The sequence below is a fragment of the Perognathus longimembris genome, chromosome 15, assembly GCF_023159225.1.
Source record: "Perognathus longimembris pacificus isolate PPM17 chromosome 15, ASM2315922v1, whole genome shotgun sequence".
Classification (NCBI taxonomy): Eukaryota; Metazoa; Chordata; class Mammalia; order Rodentia; family Heteromyidae; genus Perognathus; species Perognathus longimembris.
In genome coordinates, this window is record NC_063175.1 from 46,949,302 (window position 1) to 46,968,054 (window position 18,753).

The window sequence follows — 18,753 nt, forward strand, 5'->3', positions numbered from 1 at the left end:
TGAATTCAAATACTTAAAACTGAACTAGGAAACTTTTAAAGCTTTCTGATAATTAAATAAAAACACTAAAATTATTTCAGAAGCACAAAGACTGTCAGGTTTTGTGTTTACTTTTATTTTTCAAGGCCAGCATTTTCATGAAAGCATCTTATAAAAACGCTTGGCTGAATATAAACCAGCTGCTTCTGGAAGGGATGAACTGTACACATCATCCCTTAGGGTGGGATGGGAGAGGAATTAGCCTACAGGGGACTGTTATATGCGGTCCCACCCAGAGCTGGCCACCAGCCCTGCTCCAAGGCTGCACCTGGCCTTCGACCTGAGATTCCTTCAACTCCACAGCACAGTAGTGCCAGCGAAGGCTCCAGAACCATAGGCACTGATGTTACTTTATTTTTCACTAGTGATAGTTTTCTGCTGAATCATTTTGGCATAGTCAGTATGCACCATCCCACCTCAACAACAGCAAAAGCAATGAAACAACAAATGGGTTCGTGATGATATACTATCATCCATAATTTCTTAAAAAAAATTTTTTTTGGGCAGTACTGGGGTTTGAATTTGGGGCCTTAGTGCTTGCTAGGCATATTACCACTTAATCCACGTGGACAGCTCTGATTTGCTTTGTTGTTGTTTTTAAGTTAGGGCCTCTTATGTTTGCCTAGGGCCAGCCTCAGACTAATACTCCCTAGTTATACCTCCCACATAGCTGGTATTACAATTATATACAACCATGTTAGGCTTGTTGGTTACTATGGTGTCTTGCTAATAACTCTTGTGCCCAAGCTGGACTTTAACCACTATCCTCCATCTCTGCCTTCCAAGTAGCTAGGATTACAGGCATGCACTACCATGGCTAGACTCCATATGAAATTTATATGCTTTCTTTAGCCTTAATCAAATACAATTTTATTCTTTTTCAGTTGAATAATTTTCTACTTAATTGTATAGCAAAATAACATGGAGAAATAACCTAAAATGAAAAAAAAAAGAACTGCTAAAGTAAATAAAATACTTTTAAAGTTCCAGAAACTTTCTAGAAACATAAGCTATAGCCTTAATTATATCCTCAACTATCAAGGTATGGCTGACACTGAAATAAGATACTGGGTACAGCAACACTACCATTCCAGGCACAACTCCACTTTCAGCCCTTTGCTAGTTAATTGCACAGACTTTTGTGTCCTATCTGGCTTTGGACCTCAATCCTCAGATCTCAGCCTGCTGAGTAACTAGGATTTCAGCAGCGAGCTACAAGCACCTAATTTGGTCTTCAGAACAAGTGTTTCCTTAACGTAAGAACTCAATACAAAATGCTTTCGCCATCCTGTGATATTACCTGTGCTGAGTAGCCATTGAAGAAGGAGTACCAGAAGTGAACCAAAGTAAACGCAAAGTTTTTGTAGAAGAAGTATCGTAGGAACTTGCACATCCTTATGTAAGACCACCGGCCATGCACCAGCAGCAACCTCTGCAGATAGCGGAACTGAGCAAAGGAATAGTCGCTGGACATGACAGCTTGCATCCCTTCTTGTCCACTTATCCCAACACCAATGTGTGCAGCTGCGGAGCAGAGTGAGAAGATACTGTGGGTCATAAGCTGCTTTGAGGCAAAGCAATACATGATAAAAATGTCTCCTTAGCAAAACACACATATATATATGTATCTATACATACATGTATACATATATATGTATATACACATATAAATATTTTTTTTTCTCAAGGAACAAAATGTACAAAAGCCCTTGCTTGCCTCCATTACTCCCTGCTCCTTGACCCAACTCCAAGTCACGCTATAGTTTGCTATACAAAGCGCCTGGTAGAGCTTCCACAAATACTTCCAGTGCCTGTCAGGTGGGTGGTGAATTCCATCTGGATAATCTACCCAGCTCACAAACCATTCCTTCCACCCACAGGGTGAGTCCCAGGCACCTCCACGTGTCTCCGTGTGCCCACAGCTCACTCAGCCATTGGAAATCTAGTCGATACTGTCCATCGACTCTTCACTGAAATTCCATGCTTGCTGTAATTGAGAGGTGGCAAGGCAAATAAAAATCCTACATGTCCCAGACTGCTTTGCAGCTGGGTTCTCATGGGGAATTGGGTTCACTGCTTATTCCCATTGGGACTTGGAAGCAGATGTGAATCTGAGCCCTGTACCCCTGCCCTTTGTGTATTTGTGTAGCAGAATTCATTGTCCAGTTGCCCACATATTGATAGGCAATTACAAAGATGTATTATTGAGAAGCTTGTTAGATGGACCTCACAGGGAGAAGTTCCTCTAGAGACTCAGTCTAGAGCCTACTTCTTCAGACCATCCAGAGCTTTTGGAAGCACCAAAGGCCCTGTGCTACTCTGTTCTTGCTAAAGAATCTAAAGAGGACTGTTGACTCTTCTGACTCTTACAGAAAATCTCACGCTCAGCCAATCAGTATCTCTCCTGGGATTCAACCAATCAGTACTTCTCTTAGGATTCCAGAATTCGCATTCAAGAGTGTTTATAGCTAGAATTTTACCATGTAAATTCATGATGTAAGATATGAAGTGTGAAGTATATTTGTGAAAGTTTCTGATAGAGAAATAAAGTAGAGAAAGAGAGGGCAGGCAAGCAGGCAGACAGGCAGATAGGTAGACAGAGAGACAGACCCTGGGTTTCTAGTGCAACTCTGGGTATTGATGCTAGCACCTCCCAGAGGACTAACTTAGGGCAGAATGAAGCATCTTTGTATCTTTTTAAGTAAATTCATTCCATGCTGTCCTTCCTCCCCCACCCATGATAAGTCTGGTTGTCTTCCAGTAGTTATAATGGAAAGAAGTAGTTAGCCAACAACTACTTTAACTTTTCAAGGCTTATTCACCTTCCAATATAGTGGTAAGACTTTTTTTTTTTTTTTTTTTGCAGGGACAGGGGAGGTTTCCAGAATGGACAAAAAGTTACAATTTTTCTCCTCCTTCCACTAGTCACTAAATAACATTTTTTAAGTTAGAGAATAAGAAATGTTACCCATGTCTTAAAAGTCAGGAATATAAAGATCAATGGTGAGATCACTTAGAGAACATGTGTTGAAGAACACAGTCTACTATTAGACTCTGAGAAGTGACTGCCAGCTCTAGTTTCCAACTAGAAAGAAACTTCAAACATCCTATCCAAGCTGGGAACACAGAGTCTGCAAATTTCAAAACATAATTGCAGCAACGTGGCCAAACCTATGTTTTTAATTACACGTTGCAGTCCTAAGAAGAAGACGACATTGCATCTCATAGACTATTTCTTACCTTTTTCAAAACATATAAATAGTCTTTATGACCAGCTTTGGTTGCCAAATTTCCTTCCTACTAAACCATGCGCCTCCTTTCCTTTCCTGAACAAGCCACAAAAGGAAATGAGAACCTCTCTGGACTATCCAGGCTGAGAAAAAGGAACTCCTAGTCTGGGCTCTGGTATCCATGCCTTCATCCTTGGAGAGGGCCAACTACAATAGTTGAAATGAGTATTGAGATGGCCCACAAGGTAAATGGAGGCCATGGAAGCACTGCAGTATAATGCAGGGCTGTGTTACTCCTCACAGTCTCCGCACAGGCCCCCTCTCTTGAATTTCCACATGCAGACTGATGCCTTACTGGTAGACACACCTTCACAGTTCCTTCAGCAGCTGGTCATTTCCGCAAGGCTTTATGTCTTTTCTGGGGGAGTGGTGGAGGTAAGGGCTTAAACTCAGGGCCTGAGCTCTTTTTGGTTAAGGCTAGTGCTTTACCACTTTGAGCCACAGTGCCACTTCCAGTTTTCTGGTGGTTCATTGGAGATAAGTGTCTCATGGACTTTCCTGCCTAGGCTGGCTTTGACAAGCCGTCCTCAGATCTAAGCCTCCTGAGTAGCTAGGATTACAAGCGTGAGCCACCAGCGCCCAGCTTACTTTATATCTTTATTCATCTCTCTCAGGGATCACACAGATTGTGAGAGTCTAAGGCCAAGAAGTGAGACCACCCCATAAGCTGGTAGGGCAGTGTCTCAGAGCCTGTGGATCCTCGCTAGGGGCAAAAACATGTGGGTCCCCATCCCCCTCCATTTCTACTAGATGGTCCTGCTAAACATGAAACACAATAGCCAATGGTTATTGCTTTTCCTTTTTGATTATGGCAAGTGTTCTATGACTTGAGCCACAGCTCTACTTCCAGCATTTGGGGATTAACTAGAGATAAGAGTCACACACTTTCCTGCCTGAGCTGGCATAGGACCATTATCCTCAGATCCCAGCCTTCTGAGTAGCTAGGATTAAAGGCGCGAGCCACCAGCACCCTGCTTGGTCATTGCCTTTAACACCCAAATTCCGCTCTACTTTTCGTGTGTTGTTCTTGGTATAGCTGGAAGATGTTTAAAAATTACAAAAAAGAAAGAAATACTACTTGGAGAACTCAGTCTCCCACATTCATCACAAATAGATGTTCCAGAAGTTATATATTAAAAAAAAATCTGGCATACAACAGAACTAAATAAAGAATGGAAAACAGGGCTGGGAATGTGGCTTAGTGGTAGACTGCTAGCCTAGCATGCATGAAGCCCTGGGTTGGATTCCTCAGTACCCCATAAACAGAAAAAGCCCAAAGTGGCACTGTGGCTCGAGTGGTAGACTGCTAGCCTTGAGCAAAAGAAGCTCAGGAATAGTGCTCAGGCTCTGAGTTCAAGCCCCAGGACTGGCAAAAAAAAAAAAAAAGAATGGAAAACTATTTAAGAAAAATGAGCTTCTATATGGTTTATATATGTTAACTTGGCTCTGCTGTCTCACTGACAAATGGTAAACTCAGAGGAACAAAATTTTGAGTCTCAGTCACATAGATACATAAGTCAAACCACTTCCCTTCCTAATGTCTAGAAGTCTGCATTATAATGAATAAAAACAATGTTTGAGTTACACATCCTTTTAGAAACGGGTAGTTATAGTTACATTAAGGGTACTCAAGGTAAAATTAGAGTTGAAGAGGAAAGAGAGTGGTATAATTCAGAGCAAGAAATGTCATCTGTGTAGTAGGACAAGCACATGCAAATTAAGCACTGGGGAGGAATTATACCGGCACATATACAGCAACAGATATATGCATTGATTAAAAAAAAGCAAGAAGACATACGTCATATAGATGACTCTTGTCGAGAAGATAAAGTTGGAATATTCTTAGTATATACCAAGGAGGAGGAGGAGAAGGCTCTAAGGAAAGAAAGAGACAGACCCATCATAAGTCACAAAATAGGCTCAGTAAAAATCTAGTTTTTATATAATGTATTCAGTTTACCCAGCACAAGACATGCACATCATGTGTATCTGGTCATATAACTTTTTTGTCAGTCATGGAGCTTGAACTCTTGGAGATAAGAATCTCACAGATTCTCCTGCCCAGGCTGCTTTGAATCACCATTCTCAGATCTCAACCTCCTAAGTAGCTATGATTATAGGCATGAGCCACCTATACCCAGTTTGTCTGCTCTGTGTGTGTGTGTGTGTGTGTGTGTGTGTGTGTGTGTGTGTGTGTGAATACTGGAGCTTGAACTCAGGGCCTCATACTCTTGCTTGGCTTTTTCACTCAAGGCTGGTGCTCTACCACTTGAGCCACCCCTCTACTTCTGCATTCTGCTATCTAACTGGAAATGAAGAGTCTCTCTAATTGGTCTGCCCAGGCTGGCTTTGAAACGTCATCTTCAGATCTTAGCCCCTGAGCAGGGAGGATTACAGGCACGAGCCACCTGCACCCAGCAGAATTCTTCTACTTGGCATTCCATGAGTTGGGCCTGCCCCTCCTTCCACACGGACTGTAGGAGTCTTCAGGGTAGTCACAGGTGTAGGAATGGTGAACTACCTTCCATACTTATCTGTTTTAAGAAAACCTCAGCAGTGGAATCTGAAAATAACAACTCCCCCCTGCCCCCCAGACCTTCCTGTCATGTCTCCTCTAAGCAAGCTGAGTCTCAGGAGCCACTGTGTACCACTCACTTTTGATCATGTTGACATCATTGGCCCCATCACCAATGGCCAGCGTGATGGCCTTCTTGTACCTCTTCACCAGGTCCACCACCATGGCCTTCTGCTTGGGGGTCACACGGCAGCAGATGACGGCACTGCACTCACAGGCCAGGTCTACGAAGTTCTTCTGCCGCTGCTCTTTTCTAGCCTCAAGCCTCCTCTTACTTTGAGTCCGTATGCGCCGCTCCTCTTCTGTCTTTGGGAATTTCAGCTTCAGTATCTTACTTCTCTTGGTCTTTTTCTCTAGAAGAATTTCATTCTGTGAAATCAGAGAGGAAAAACATGACAATCACTTTAGTTTTTGTTGTTTGTTTTTGTTCTTTGCCAGTCCTGGGGCTTGAACTCCAGGCCAGGGCACTGTCCCTGAGCTTCTTTTTGCTCAAGGCTAGCACCCTGCCACTTGAGCCACAGCGCCACTTCTGGCTTTTTCTGTTTTGGTGCTGAGGAATCAAACCCAGGGCTTCATGCATGCTAGGCAAGAACTCTACCGCTAAGCCACATTCCCAGCCCCCACTTTAGTTTTTAATGCCAAGAATCCTACCATACCCAAGCCTTATGTGAACTGTACCTTGTGGGTTCTGTCATGGATTATATGGTTTTGATTATGAAACATTTATGGAAAAAATTAGAAAATACAGTATGGGGGGGGAATTGGGGAGGAAGGTGGGAGAAAAATGAGGAGGAGGTAACCAGTTTGATAAGAAATGTACTCACTGCCTTACCTATGAAACTGTAACCCCTCTGTAACCTTGACAATAAATTAATTTAAAAATTAGAAAATAAAAAAATCTGTGAAGATGAAAATGAAAAGTTGCCTATTATTTGATATATCAGTACAATCACCTTTACCAATGTTTGTTTTCCAGTTTTAGACATTCTATGATACTGAGATTCAAACTTGGCAGATTACACTTGCATTTATAAGCTAAGGGATTTTTAGGTTGACAGGTAATGAATATACAAATGGTCCGAAAATGGGTCCAAAAGGAACTCAATATATTTGAATCAAAGGTGCAGGTACATCAAGGATACTTACCAACCAAGAACCAGTGATTATTAAGGCACGGTTTTCACCAGGTGGAAAAAAAGGTTCGTGCACAGGAGTCGCAAACTTTGCATACACACCACCTCTGTTTCTCTGGTTTTCCATCCTTGTATGAAGAAGAGAACTAGGGGGAAACAAGTTAAAAGTAAAGTACAAGACTATAAAAGGGTTCTAACCTGTAACTCTAACACTTTTTAAATTGTGATTTAAAAAATAGCATGCAATTTACCATCTCCATTTTTAAGTTCAGTAGTGTACGTTCACAAAGTGTGTAGTCAATCTCAAGGACTTTGTCATCTTGGAAAACTCAAACTTTCTACCCATGAAATAACAACATCCCATTTCCCAGTCCCGTAAGTCTATTCTACTTGGTGTTTCGGTAAATTTGACCATTTTAGACACTCTCTATATGTGGGATTGCATAGTATTTGTCTTTTCGTGGTTAGTTAATGTTGCTAAAATTCATCCCTACCATGGCTATGTCATAATTCCTTCCTTTTTAAGGGTAAATAATCTGCCCATGTACGAATGCACTAGTTTTTTGGATATCCAGTCACATATTAATGGATACTGGGCTGCTCTACTTGTTGACTACTGTACATAGTGCTGTTATAAATAGAGGTGTGTGCTAGGCAGCATGACTCAACTGGTAGAGCAAAGCCCTGAGTTCAAGACCTCCCAGTATTACAAAGATTTAACATGCATAGGCACATGTGTCTTCAAGATCTTGTTTTCAATTCTTTTGAGTAAACACTCAGAAGTGGGATTGCTGAATCGTATGCTAATTTTATTCTCCTTTTCTTTAAAGGAACTTCCATAGTTTTCCACAGTAGCAGTACCATTTTACATGGCCACCAACAGTGAATATGAGTGTCCCAGAGTCTCCAGTCTCACTGATGCCTCTTATTTTTGCTTTTTCTCTTTTTGAATATAGCATCCTAATGGATATGAAATCATACTGCCTTGTGATTTTTTTTTTTTTTTTGGCCAGTCCTGGGGCTTGAACTCGGGGCCTGTGCACTGTCCCTGGCTTCTTTTTGCTCAAGGCTAGCACTCTACCACTTGAGCCACAGCACCACTTCTGGCCTTTTCTACATATGTGGTGCTGAGGAATCGAACCCGGGGCTTCATGTATGCAAGGAAAGCACTGTACCACTAGGCCATACTCCCAGCTTGCCTTGTGATCTTCATTTTTATGTCCTTAATGATAAGAGATATGAAACAATGTTCCACTTGTGTGCCTGCCATTCATGTGCCCTCTTTGGAGAAATGCCTTTTCAGGGTTCTTTGCTCATATAAACTTACTAAGTCTTGAGTCTCCCATCACGGAGGCACTGTTTGCCAAAGACATCCAAATGAAGATACACTTGCCATGTGTTCAAAAGCAGCAGAAGGAAGGAAAACAGTCTCCTGCATTTTAATCCCCTAGCTACTACTGTTTGGCAGGAAAAAGAAAAGCTCTTATTCCCACATAAATAAGATTGTCTTCTTTTGAAAACTCTCAGTAGTTTGTGCCCACAAATTATTGTCACAGGTTTATATAATAGAAAAATTCTGGGGTGGTATCTTATCCATTTGCTTCATGTTACAAGTAAGGAAAACAAGCCAGAGAGAGGTAGTGTGATTGGCTTGCACCAAGTTGTTGAGAAAACTAGAAGGAGGTCTCAGGTCTTCTCACTCTCAGGCTTGGGCTTTCCCCATTACACACGTACACTCATACAGACACATCCAGTTTTTCACTTTCAAGTGCAATTTTTCAACCTTGGCACAATTAATATCTAGGGACAGGTCATTCTCTGTTGCAATGTGACTGTTTACTAAGACATACATGTTCTAAGATGTTGAAAGCATCCTAGCCCTCTACCTACTAGAAGATGATAGTACTGTCCTCCCCTGTGGGGAATCACTAAAAATGCCTGCTTACATTGCATGATAATCCCAGGAAGGCAAATATGCTCTCATTGAGAAATTTGCCCCAGAAGATGAGGTAATAATAACCTTCCCCCCTCCCCCCCCCCGGTGTGTCTGTGTGCGTGCATGTGTGCGCATGCCAGTACCAGGGCTTTGGTTCAGGGCCTTGCTCTCTTGCTTGGCTTTTTTACTCAAAGATGGCACTCTACCATTTGAGTCACACCTCCACCTGTGACTTTTTGTTGGTTAATTGGCGATGAGTGTCTCTTGGATTTGTCTGCCTGTGTTGAGATCATCAGGTATGAACCCAGCTTCTGCATCAATTAAACTCATTTGAAAGTGAAAAATGAGTGATTAGACAAATCATTAAAAGGTTAAAAGAGAGGGAAAACTCCATAAAGTTACCTATTCAAGCCATTTTATTGGAATCCTCATTCAGGAACTATCTAGAAAGATATCACCCTTCCATAAAGGGAAACCTGGCAAAGGGCATGATTATGAAATTTGCTACTTGTATACATTGTATCTTTTAATTTAGTTTAGGGCCTAATCTCTAACACTTTCAAAAGAAAAACTAGAAACTTATTAAGTCTCCCATCTACCAGAAAAAAGAGAAATAACTAAACAAATTACTTGCAATCAAGAATTTCTTAACATAATAAGCATTTCTTTGTCTGTGCTACTTTGAAAAACCTATAAACACAAAGTGGCATGTTTATGTGTCTTTCTCCAAACATAACTGATTGAGATTATAAATCCAGTAATTTTGTCTAAAGTAGATGAGTGTATAATATACTGATAGAATTTGCAAAGACTTTATTATCACCATTAGAAAGGAGGCTAATTAATAAGGACTGTCAACTTCCTCACCAGCATAGGAGGCAGGGCAAGTATATAGTGACAGCTTAACTTGACGTCCTATTTAGGAAGTGCCATGAGGAAAAGCTTGAGGAGTACTTGAAACAGTTAAGCCATCGGTAAACATATCATGGTAGCTATATGCAGTTTATAGCTTCTAATAAGGCATGGCTTTTCCATTATATGGTTCCAGGTCTGCTACCACTGTGAGTCAGTATTAATTATTCCAGCATACGCTAAGGTATTTGTTTATTTGGTTTGTGCTGACACTGGGGCTTAACTCCAGGCTCTTGGGCTCTTGTTTGGCTTTTTTGTTCAAGGCTGGTACTCTACCTCTTGAGCCACGCCACTCATTCTTGACTTGTTGATGATTAACTGGAGATAAAAGTCTCTTAGATTTGTCTGCCTGGGGTAGCATCATGATTGTAAGATCTCAGCCTCTTGTGTTGCTGAAATAAATAGGTGAGAGCCACTGATAGCTGGTTTACCTTAGGTTTTGAAATGTCAGGGCTGTGTCTGTAACTAAATTAGTTTATTTCCTAATGCAACCCATGCAAACCTTCTAGAATGGGATATATTTTATTTATTTGTTAGTTTGTTTCATTTTTCCACATCAATATCTATTTCAAAGATAAAATCCTTTGAAAAGGCAAAACATGGGGCTGGGGATATGGCCTAGTGGCAAGAGTGCTTGCCTCGTATACATGAAGCCCTGGGTTCGATTCCCCAGCACCACATATATAGAAAATGGCCAGAAGTGGTGCTGTGGCTCAAGTGGCAGAGTGCTAGCCTTGAGCAAAAAGAAGCCAGGGACAGTGCTCAGGCCCTGAGTCCAAGCCCCAGGACTGGCCAAAAAAAAATAAATAAATAAAGGCAAAACATGAATACAACCCCTACTAATTTGCTAGTGTATCACAGGCTCATTTCCTTTTAGAGCAAACAAGCACTGAGGATTTCTAAGGAACAGAGAAAAAGGAAATATCCCACATTTCTCTAAGATGAAAATCTGCTGGCCCTGAAGCTGAGCCTTATAACCTGGGCTGCTGCTGTTCTCTAGCTTCACTCGCCTGCCAGACCAACTCCTTAGGCACACATTACAGCTGCGGATTTTCCACCTCTGCTGCCTTCTGCATCTATTCGTGACTGTGCAGAAATGAGCTGCTACATAACACATCACTTCATCCTACTGGCCCGCCACTTACTTTATATCTTCGCCATAGCAGATAGTGGTGTCTTCTGTCAGGAGTTCACAAGCAAATCCTATATTTTCAGCAGTTTCTACAACAGAGGAATTTTAAGTCACATGTCGTTTCGACTTTGGAACTGAATCTTTATCAACAGATTGAGTATCCACTATCTGAAATACTTGGGACCAGAAGGGCTTGAGATTTTTGGATTACATTAGAACTTGGAGTATTTTCATATATACAAAAATGAGTGTGCATGGTTTTGGATTTTTATTTTGTGCCAGGTTTGTGGCTTGAACTGAGGGCCTGGGTGCTGTCCCTTAGCTCTTTTGGGGTCAAGACAGGTGTTATACAATTTGAGCCATAGATCCACTGCCAGTTTATTTTGGTGGTTAAGTAGAGATAAGATTTGCACAGACTTTCCTACCTGGGCTGGCTTCAAACCATGATCCTTTGATCTCAGCATCCTGAAGAGTTAGGATTACAGACCTGAGCCACCAGTGCCCAGTAATGAGATCTCTCTCTCTCTCCCTTTTTCTCTCTCTCCCTTCGTCCCTTTCTTTGTCTGTCTGTCTGTCTGTCTCTCTGTCTGTCTGTCTCTCCCCGTGTGTGTGTGTATGTGTGTGTGTGTGTGTATGTGTGTGTGTGTGTGTGATTTGAACTTAGGGCCTTGTATTTGCCTAGTGGGGCCTTTACACCAAGCCAGGTGTCCAGCCCTCAATAAGATATCTTAGGGATGGGATCCAAGTAGAGACATGGAGTTGATTTAATTTTTCATATACTCATAAATATGGCCTAAAGGTAATTAAGGTAATTTTACACAGCATTTTTAGTGCATGTACATTTTAACTGCAATCTATTTTGACAAAAGGTCAGGTATGAAATAGTTCACCATGTCATCATGTAAGTAAGTGTTCAAAAAGTTCCAGATTTTAAGAATTTTGTACTTTAGACTTCAAGATGCTACAATCATGACTTTTTCAATTCATGAACATTACCAGATTCAACTAAATATACCATTTTTCTGTAGCAATGGATAAAGTAAGTGAAAGTCAATTATTATTAATAATAATTAGAGATATAATAATGAATTGTGTTCTATTATCAAATATATAAAATAGTTATTTGATGAATCAGTGTTCATTAAAATACTAAACAGGCAAGCCAGGTATGGTGGTATACACCTCTAATTTTGGCACTCAGGAAGAGCAAGAGGACTATGATTTCTAGGTTAGGTTATATAGTGAGATTCTGTACAAAAAAAAAATAAAATCCAAAACAAAAAAACCTAAACACACCCAGCTCATGTGGTTTTATCACTCGGTTATAGGGGGAAAGGATAATCATTTCCATTCAAGCTTCCTCTGGGGCTACTAGTGATGACATTTTTTTCCATTACTACCCATTTGGTATTTATTAAAGGTTAGGGCTGTGCTTCCCTTAACTTGGCAGTGTGAAACGCACTGACAGTGTCAATGCAAGGGACGGTGTCTAATTTCCTGAAGCCAGCCAGCAGGAAAAAAAAAAAAAAAGGATCAATGTCAAATGATGACTTGTGGAACTCTAATTATTTTTTTAGCTCTATTTTTGTCATGTTTGGGTTTTGGCAGCACTGGGATTTAAACTCAGGGCCTTGTACTTGCTAGGCAGGTGCTTTTATCCCATAAATCATACCCATACCTTGATCTCCAAATGCTAAAACCTTTCCTGGGGCATACAAATTATATGTTTCAAGCCATAAAACAGACAAAAACAACAACAACAAAAGATGTTAGTTGAGTATTTTGTATTGTTCCGGTCGATGTCCAATGAAGGACAGGAGAGGGGAGGGGTATGGGAAAGACAGTAGGGGCGGGGAGGGGTGTAGTTCAGGATGGGAGCCCACATCTGGCTGGAGAGAAAAGATTGATCAAAATCCACTGGACACAATAGGAGCTGAATGCTGAGGCAGAAGCTCCACTACTTAAGGACTATAGAGTGGGACCTAATGAGAGTGGCTGGATAAGAGAAAGGCTTTTAAGAAAAGAAAGCATCTCCTCACAGTAACACAGCTTGTGTTTATGCAGGGTGAAAAGGTCATCTTGGGTGAGGGAAACAGCAGCTCCAAATATTTGTATTTAATAGATCCGCTTGCCTACATGAAGAATTACCTTTTTTGTCTCCAGTGAGCACCCAGATCTTAATGTCAGCTTTTGCAAGTTTGGAAATGGTTTCTGGAACTCCATCCTGTAGTTTATCTTCAATAGCTGTAGCTCCCAAGAGCTGGATTGAGCATTTGAAAAAGAAGAAAAAAACAGAAAGGAATTAGCAAATATATTTTTTCTTTTTGGTGCAGATACTGGGGCTTGGATGCAGGGACTCACGCTGTTGTTGTTTTTTCTCTCCTCAAGGATAGCCCACTATCACTGGAGCCACAGCTCCACTTCCAGCTTTTTGCTGGTGCATTGGATTAATACGAGCCGCTTGGATTTGTCTGAATCCAAGACTGGATTCAAAACTTGATCCTCAGATCTCAGCCTCCTGAGTAGCCAGGATTACAGGTGCAAGCCACCAAAGCCCAGCAAGCATTTCATTTAGAAATGACATATTTAACTACAACCCCTCTATATATCACCTTTATAATAACAATAAAATATACTTATAAAAACAGAAATGATATATTTTTGTTTTAAGTTTTTACAAATATAAGCAGTTTCACTAGTTCTCCCAGTGGAGATTGGGAATGTAGTTTAGTGGTAGAATGCTTGCCTAGCTTACATGAATCCCTGGGTTCGATTCCTCAGTACTACAGAAACAGAAAAAGCCTAAAGTGGCACTGTGGCTCAAGTGGTAGAGTGCTAGCATGGAGATGGTCAGGGACAGTGCCCTGGCCCTGAGTTCAAGCCCCAGGACTGGCAAAAAAAAAAATATATATATATATATATATATTTATTTCTATAGTAATTCTCCCAGTGAAATAAATTGGAGGTTTGTTGTAACATAAAAATAATAATGGGGCTGGGAATATGGCCTAGTGGCAAGAGTGCTTGCCTTATATACATGAAGCCCTGGGTTCGATTCCCCAGCACCATAGAAAATGGCCAGAAGTGGCGCTGTGGCTCAAGTGGCAGAGTGTTATCCTTGAGCAAAAGAAGCCAGGGACAGTGCTCAGGCCCTGAGTCCAAGGTCCAGGACTGGTAAAATAATAATAATAATAATAATAATAATAATAATGGATTTTGAGAAGTGACATAAAAATAGTGAAATTAGACTAGAACTTCTCCAAATCTTTTTTTCTCTTTTGCTATTCAAAACAGCAATTTCTATTCTTGCTGAATAAAAGAAATTCAAATGATATGGTTTCTTTGTGCCAATTCTGAGCACTAAAGTTAGCATTATCTTTTAAGCATGGGACAAAAAAAAAGTAATAAAATTTTCAATTCAGTTTAGATTATGAAGGAAAAAAGTTACTAAGGGTAAAACTCACAATTAGGTCTTTTTCGATTTCTTCATATACTTTATCCAGAGCTTCATCCCGGTTGGCCACAGCCACGCTAGCAGCCATAAACTTTTTATTCCATTCTGCAAATTCTTTTTCTTCAATTTCCTTGTAGCAAAGGCAGAGGGTCCTAAGGGTTTCACTTGCAAAGACCTGTTTTATTTAAAAGACAATTCACCATGCAAAGAGTAGTTACTTTTAAGTAGTTCAATATCTAGTTAGAAATACTACTTTGAGAGAGAATTTCAGAAGGGACAGGGCATTTGAGTCTATGGAGTGATTAAACTTGGCTTAATAATAGACCTTATTTTTCTTTCTTTCCTTTCTCTCTCTCTCTCTCCCTCTCTCCCTGTCTCCCTCTCTCTTTCTCTCTTCTGTCCCTCCCTCCCTCCCTTCCTCCCTTCCTCTTTCCCCCCTTCCTTCCTTTCCTTTCCTTCCTTCCTTCCTTCCTTCCTTCCTTCCTTCCTTCCTTCCTTCCTTCCTTCCTTCCTTCCCTTCTTTCTTTGTCAGTCCTGGAGCTTGAACTCAGGACCTAGGTGCTGTTCCTGAGCTCTTTTGCTCAAGGCTAGTGCTCTACCACTGGAGCCAGAGTTCCATTTCTAGCTGTGTTGGGGACAGTTTATATAAGGTAAGAGTCTCACAGACTTTCCTACCCACTCTGGCTTTGAAATATAATCCTCAGATCTCAGTCTTAGTTAGGACTAAAGGCGTGAGCTATGGTGCCTGGCCAGAGCTTATTTTTCTAAGGAACTCTAGAGTCCTAGGACTTTTCTTTACTTCCCACACTAACTGGAAAAAATGTGCCTTTCTACTAAACCAAGTCTCTAAAGAAACCCATTTTCTTTTTTTTTCCAGTCCTGAGGCTTGGACTCAAGGCCTGAGCACTGTCCCTGGCTTCTTTTTGCTCAAGGCTAGCACTCTGCCATTTGAGCCACAGCACCACTTCTGGTCTTTTTGTATATATGTGGTGCTGAGGAATCGAACCCAGGGCTTCATATATAGTGGCAAGCACTCTTGCCACTAAGCCATATTCCCAGCCCCCATTTTCTTTTAATGACTAAGAAAACATCCAGTGAAGGATGTAGTATTAATTGTAGACACAGATCTAATGACTTTATAAACGCTTCCCAAAATCTGAGTCACAAGTTCAATCAACTACAACTTCTCAATCAACCAGTAACCCTCAAAACAAATCTAAAATCCAGGAGTCATATGAAAACAGAGATCAGTCATTTTAAGAAAAGCATAGCTGAACATTTCTCTCTGTCTTTGATTTAAACCATTTGTAAATAGCTTCAATGTGAACCAGCAAGCATCTTTTTACTTAATAATCAGAACTTAATAATGACAGCTTTTCTAGTCAAGATGGCAGAGCTGTTCCAACCAAATGTCTCATTCCAAAGATTCTTGCAAAGTTCTGCACCTAGTTGGATAGACTGAAACAACCCTGGGCTCTCATCCTCATAAGAGCACATTCACCTCATTGCCTAATCTTTACAGGATATGATGAACTGATTCCATTTAGAAAACAAGACATTGAGTACTCTTCTCTCAAGGAATTTTGCCATGCCCTCAACTTCAACTGATTTTATATTATTGTTAGTGGTATTGGGACTTGAACTCAGGTCCTCATGCTTGCTAGGCCATTCCTCTCCCACCAAAGTGACAACCCCAGCCCTTTTGCTTTCAGTTTGTTTTTAATAAGGTCTTAAGATAACTTTGTTAGGGCTGGTCAAAGTTTGATCCTCCCAAGTAGCTGAGATTATGGGTGTGAACCACCATGCCTAGAATAAATTGATCAATTGATTCTATCTATCTATCCATCCATCCATCCATCTATCCATCCATCCATCTTGTGGGGCTTGAATCCCAGGCCTTGCACTCTCCACTGGCTTTTCAACTCAGACTGTTATTTTGCTATTTGAGCAACACCTCCAGTTTCCAACTGGATTGATTGTGTGTACATGTGTTTAAACTATGTTACAAACAAAGGCACCAGAACTAATAACCTAATAATACACTGTTTTGTTAACCCCTATTGTACTGCACTTCTTTCTTTTTTCATTCTTCACCTAGTAGTTGATGGAGTTCTTGGAGGCCATAGAGCTATTGGAGGCTACAGCCAGTTGTGATGCGCTCAAGGTCACTGGAAAGGAGGCAAGCACTATTCCCTTGCGTTAGTCCTGCAGTCCTGGATGCTGGAAAAGGGCTCCAAGGTCATCTCCTAGGATGTCAAGGGCAGGGGAAGAATGGGAACCCAGTTGACCATGTTCCTACATTGGTGTTGTTGCTACCCAACAATACTAAAGCAAGGTAAACATAATGGTCCAACATGAGCTTAACAGACAGTACCAGAAACTAAGTTCCGAATCTAGAGCAGAGAGTAAGAGCAACACTTACATCCAGGGCATCCTGTGTCTCCTGCTTTGTTGGATTCATTTGATGTAACCGTTCATAAATTACAGTGTCGGCACCTTTACAATACAGTCTGATGCTGCCTTCTGGTGTTCTCACTGACAGCAAGGAAAGGAAAACAATGAAGTTTAATTTTTTTTTCTTTTGGGCAATACTGGGGTTTGAACTCTGTGTCTCTCCCATTTGATTGCTAGGCTTCCACTCTAGCATTTGAGCCATGCCTCCAGCTCAGCTTTTTGACAGCTAATTTAAAATGGAGCTAGCAAACAATGATCCTCTAGATCTCAGATTACAGATATAAGTCACAGGTACCCAGAAAATTTGACTTCTTAATGGAAAACTAGTTGTTGTCTACACTGATTACAGTAGCAAAGATAAACAAGAAAATAATATTTCAGTCAGCTCAATTTTCACATCCTTATCCTTTTAAATTAATTCGCTTATTTTTGGAGTACTGGGGTTTGAATTTGTGCTTGCTAGGGAGGCACTCTGCAACTTGAGCCATGACTGCAGTCTTCCTTCCTTACTGTTTTAACCAATGTTTATAGACTCCCTACTATGTGTTAGATCCTGTGCTAGGTAATTTCATCCATAGAAATGTCCTTATCCATACCCATCAGCAGAAATCTTTCCCATAACATTGCCCTTAATTCTCAGACCTGAATCTGACTCCTGTAAGCACTTTCTTGTATGCTTTTGATCTGTTCAGTAATGTGACTGAAGTATGTGTCTCACAATTAACTAGATTTTAGGTTCTTCAATGTAGAGAAATTAAAACAACGTGGATAGTATGATACTTAGCTCAGATTTAGGCCCCCAGAAAGCACTGAGAATAATGAGAGTGAACAGTTAAATCAATGCCTTTCTTTTGGTTAGAAATTCAGTATCAAAGGCCTAGCATGCATGAAGCCCTGGGTTCAATTCCTCAGCACCACATATACAACAGAAAAGGCCAGAAGTGGTAGAGTGCTCAAATGGTAGAGTGCTAGCCTTGAGCAAAAAGAAGCCAGGGACAGTGCTCAGGCCCTGAGTCCAAGCCCCAGGACTGGCAAAAGGAAGGAAGGAAGGAAGGAAGGAAGGAAGGAAGGAAGGAAGGAAGGAAGGAAGAAGAAAGAAAGAAAGAAAGAAAGAAAGAAAGAAAGAAAGAAAGAAAGAAAGAAAGAAAGAAAGAAAGAAATTCAGTATCATAGTGGAGAAGGTGGATGGGACCACTTCTGTGGAGAAGTGGGATCAACCAAGTGATCATGGCGAACATCACCCTTAAGGAGACAAACTGACATCACATGCCTTCACATGCGACACTCAGGAGGAGAACATAATGATGTGTAACTGGAATCTAATCCTGAGTGGTCAACAGACAAACTCAAATGGAGGGACATGAAATAACAAGCCTATGCTTTTCTAAAATGCCAATATATGACTTTTTTTTAAGTTGAAGACTGGACACTGGTGCTCATGCCTGTAATCCTAGCTATTCAGAAAGTGGAGCTCAGGACAACTGTAGTTCAAGGTTAGTTGGGGGCGAAAGGTTTGTGATAGTTCATCTCAATCAGTAAAAAGCTGGATGTGGTAATGTATACTTGTCATGCCAGCTATGGTGGGGAGTAGGATGACCACCATCCAGGCCAGTCTAGGCAAAAGCAAGACCCTATCTCAAAAACAACCAGAATAGTTGGGCACTGGTGACTCATACCTGGAATCTTAGCTACTCAGGAGGTGGAGATCTGTGGATCAAGGTTTGAAGCCAGCCTGGGCACAAAATCCATGAGATTATTTCCAATCAACCAGCAAAAAGCTGGCAGCAGAGTAGTGCCTCAAGTATACAGTACTAGTCTTGTTATTAAA

General features: G+C 41.0%; 1 protein-coding gene across 1 annotated transcript in view; it reads right to left on the reverse strand.

Annotated features, from left to right (window-relative positions):
- Atp8b1 (ATPase phospholipid transporting 8B1) overlaps nucleotides 1-18,753 on the reverse strand; it is a 105,651-nt gene that overhangs the window by 5,982 nt on the left and 80,916 nt on the right. The window contains exons 17-23 of the mRNA XM_048363546.1: nucleotides 16,894-17,006; nucleotides 14,482-14,646; nucleotides 13,166-13,277; nucleotides 11,031-11,106; nucleotides 7,051-7,183; nucleotides 5,985-6,273; nucleotides 1,340-1,563 (exon numbers count right to left, since the gene is read on the reverse strand). Of these exons, the coding sequence (XP_048219503.1) occupies nucleotides 1,340-1,563; nucleotides 5,985-6,273; nucleotides 7,051-7,183; nucleotides 11,031-11,106; nucleotides 13,166-13,277; nucleotides 14,482-14,646; nucleotides 16,894-17,006 (1,112 nt within the window). The remainder of the gene's footprint in view (nucleotides 1-1,339; nucleotides 1,564-5,984; nucleotides 6,274-7,050; nucleotides 7,184-11,030; nucleotides 11,107-13,165; nucleotides 13,278-14,481; nucleotides 14,647-16,893; nucleotides 17,007-18,753) is intronic.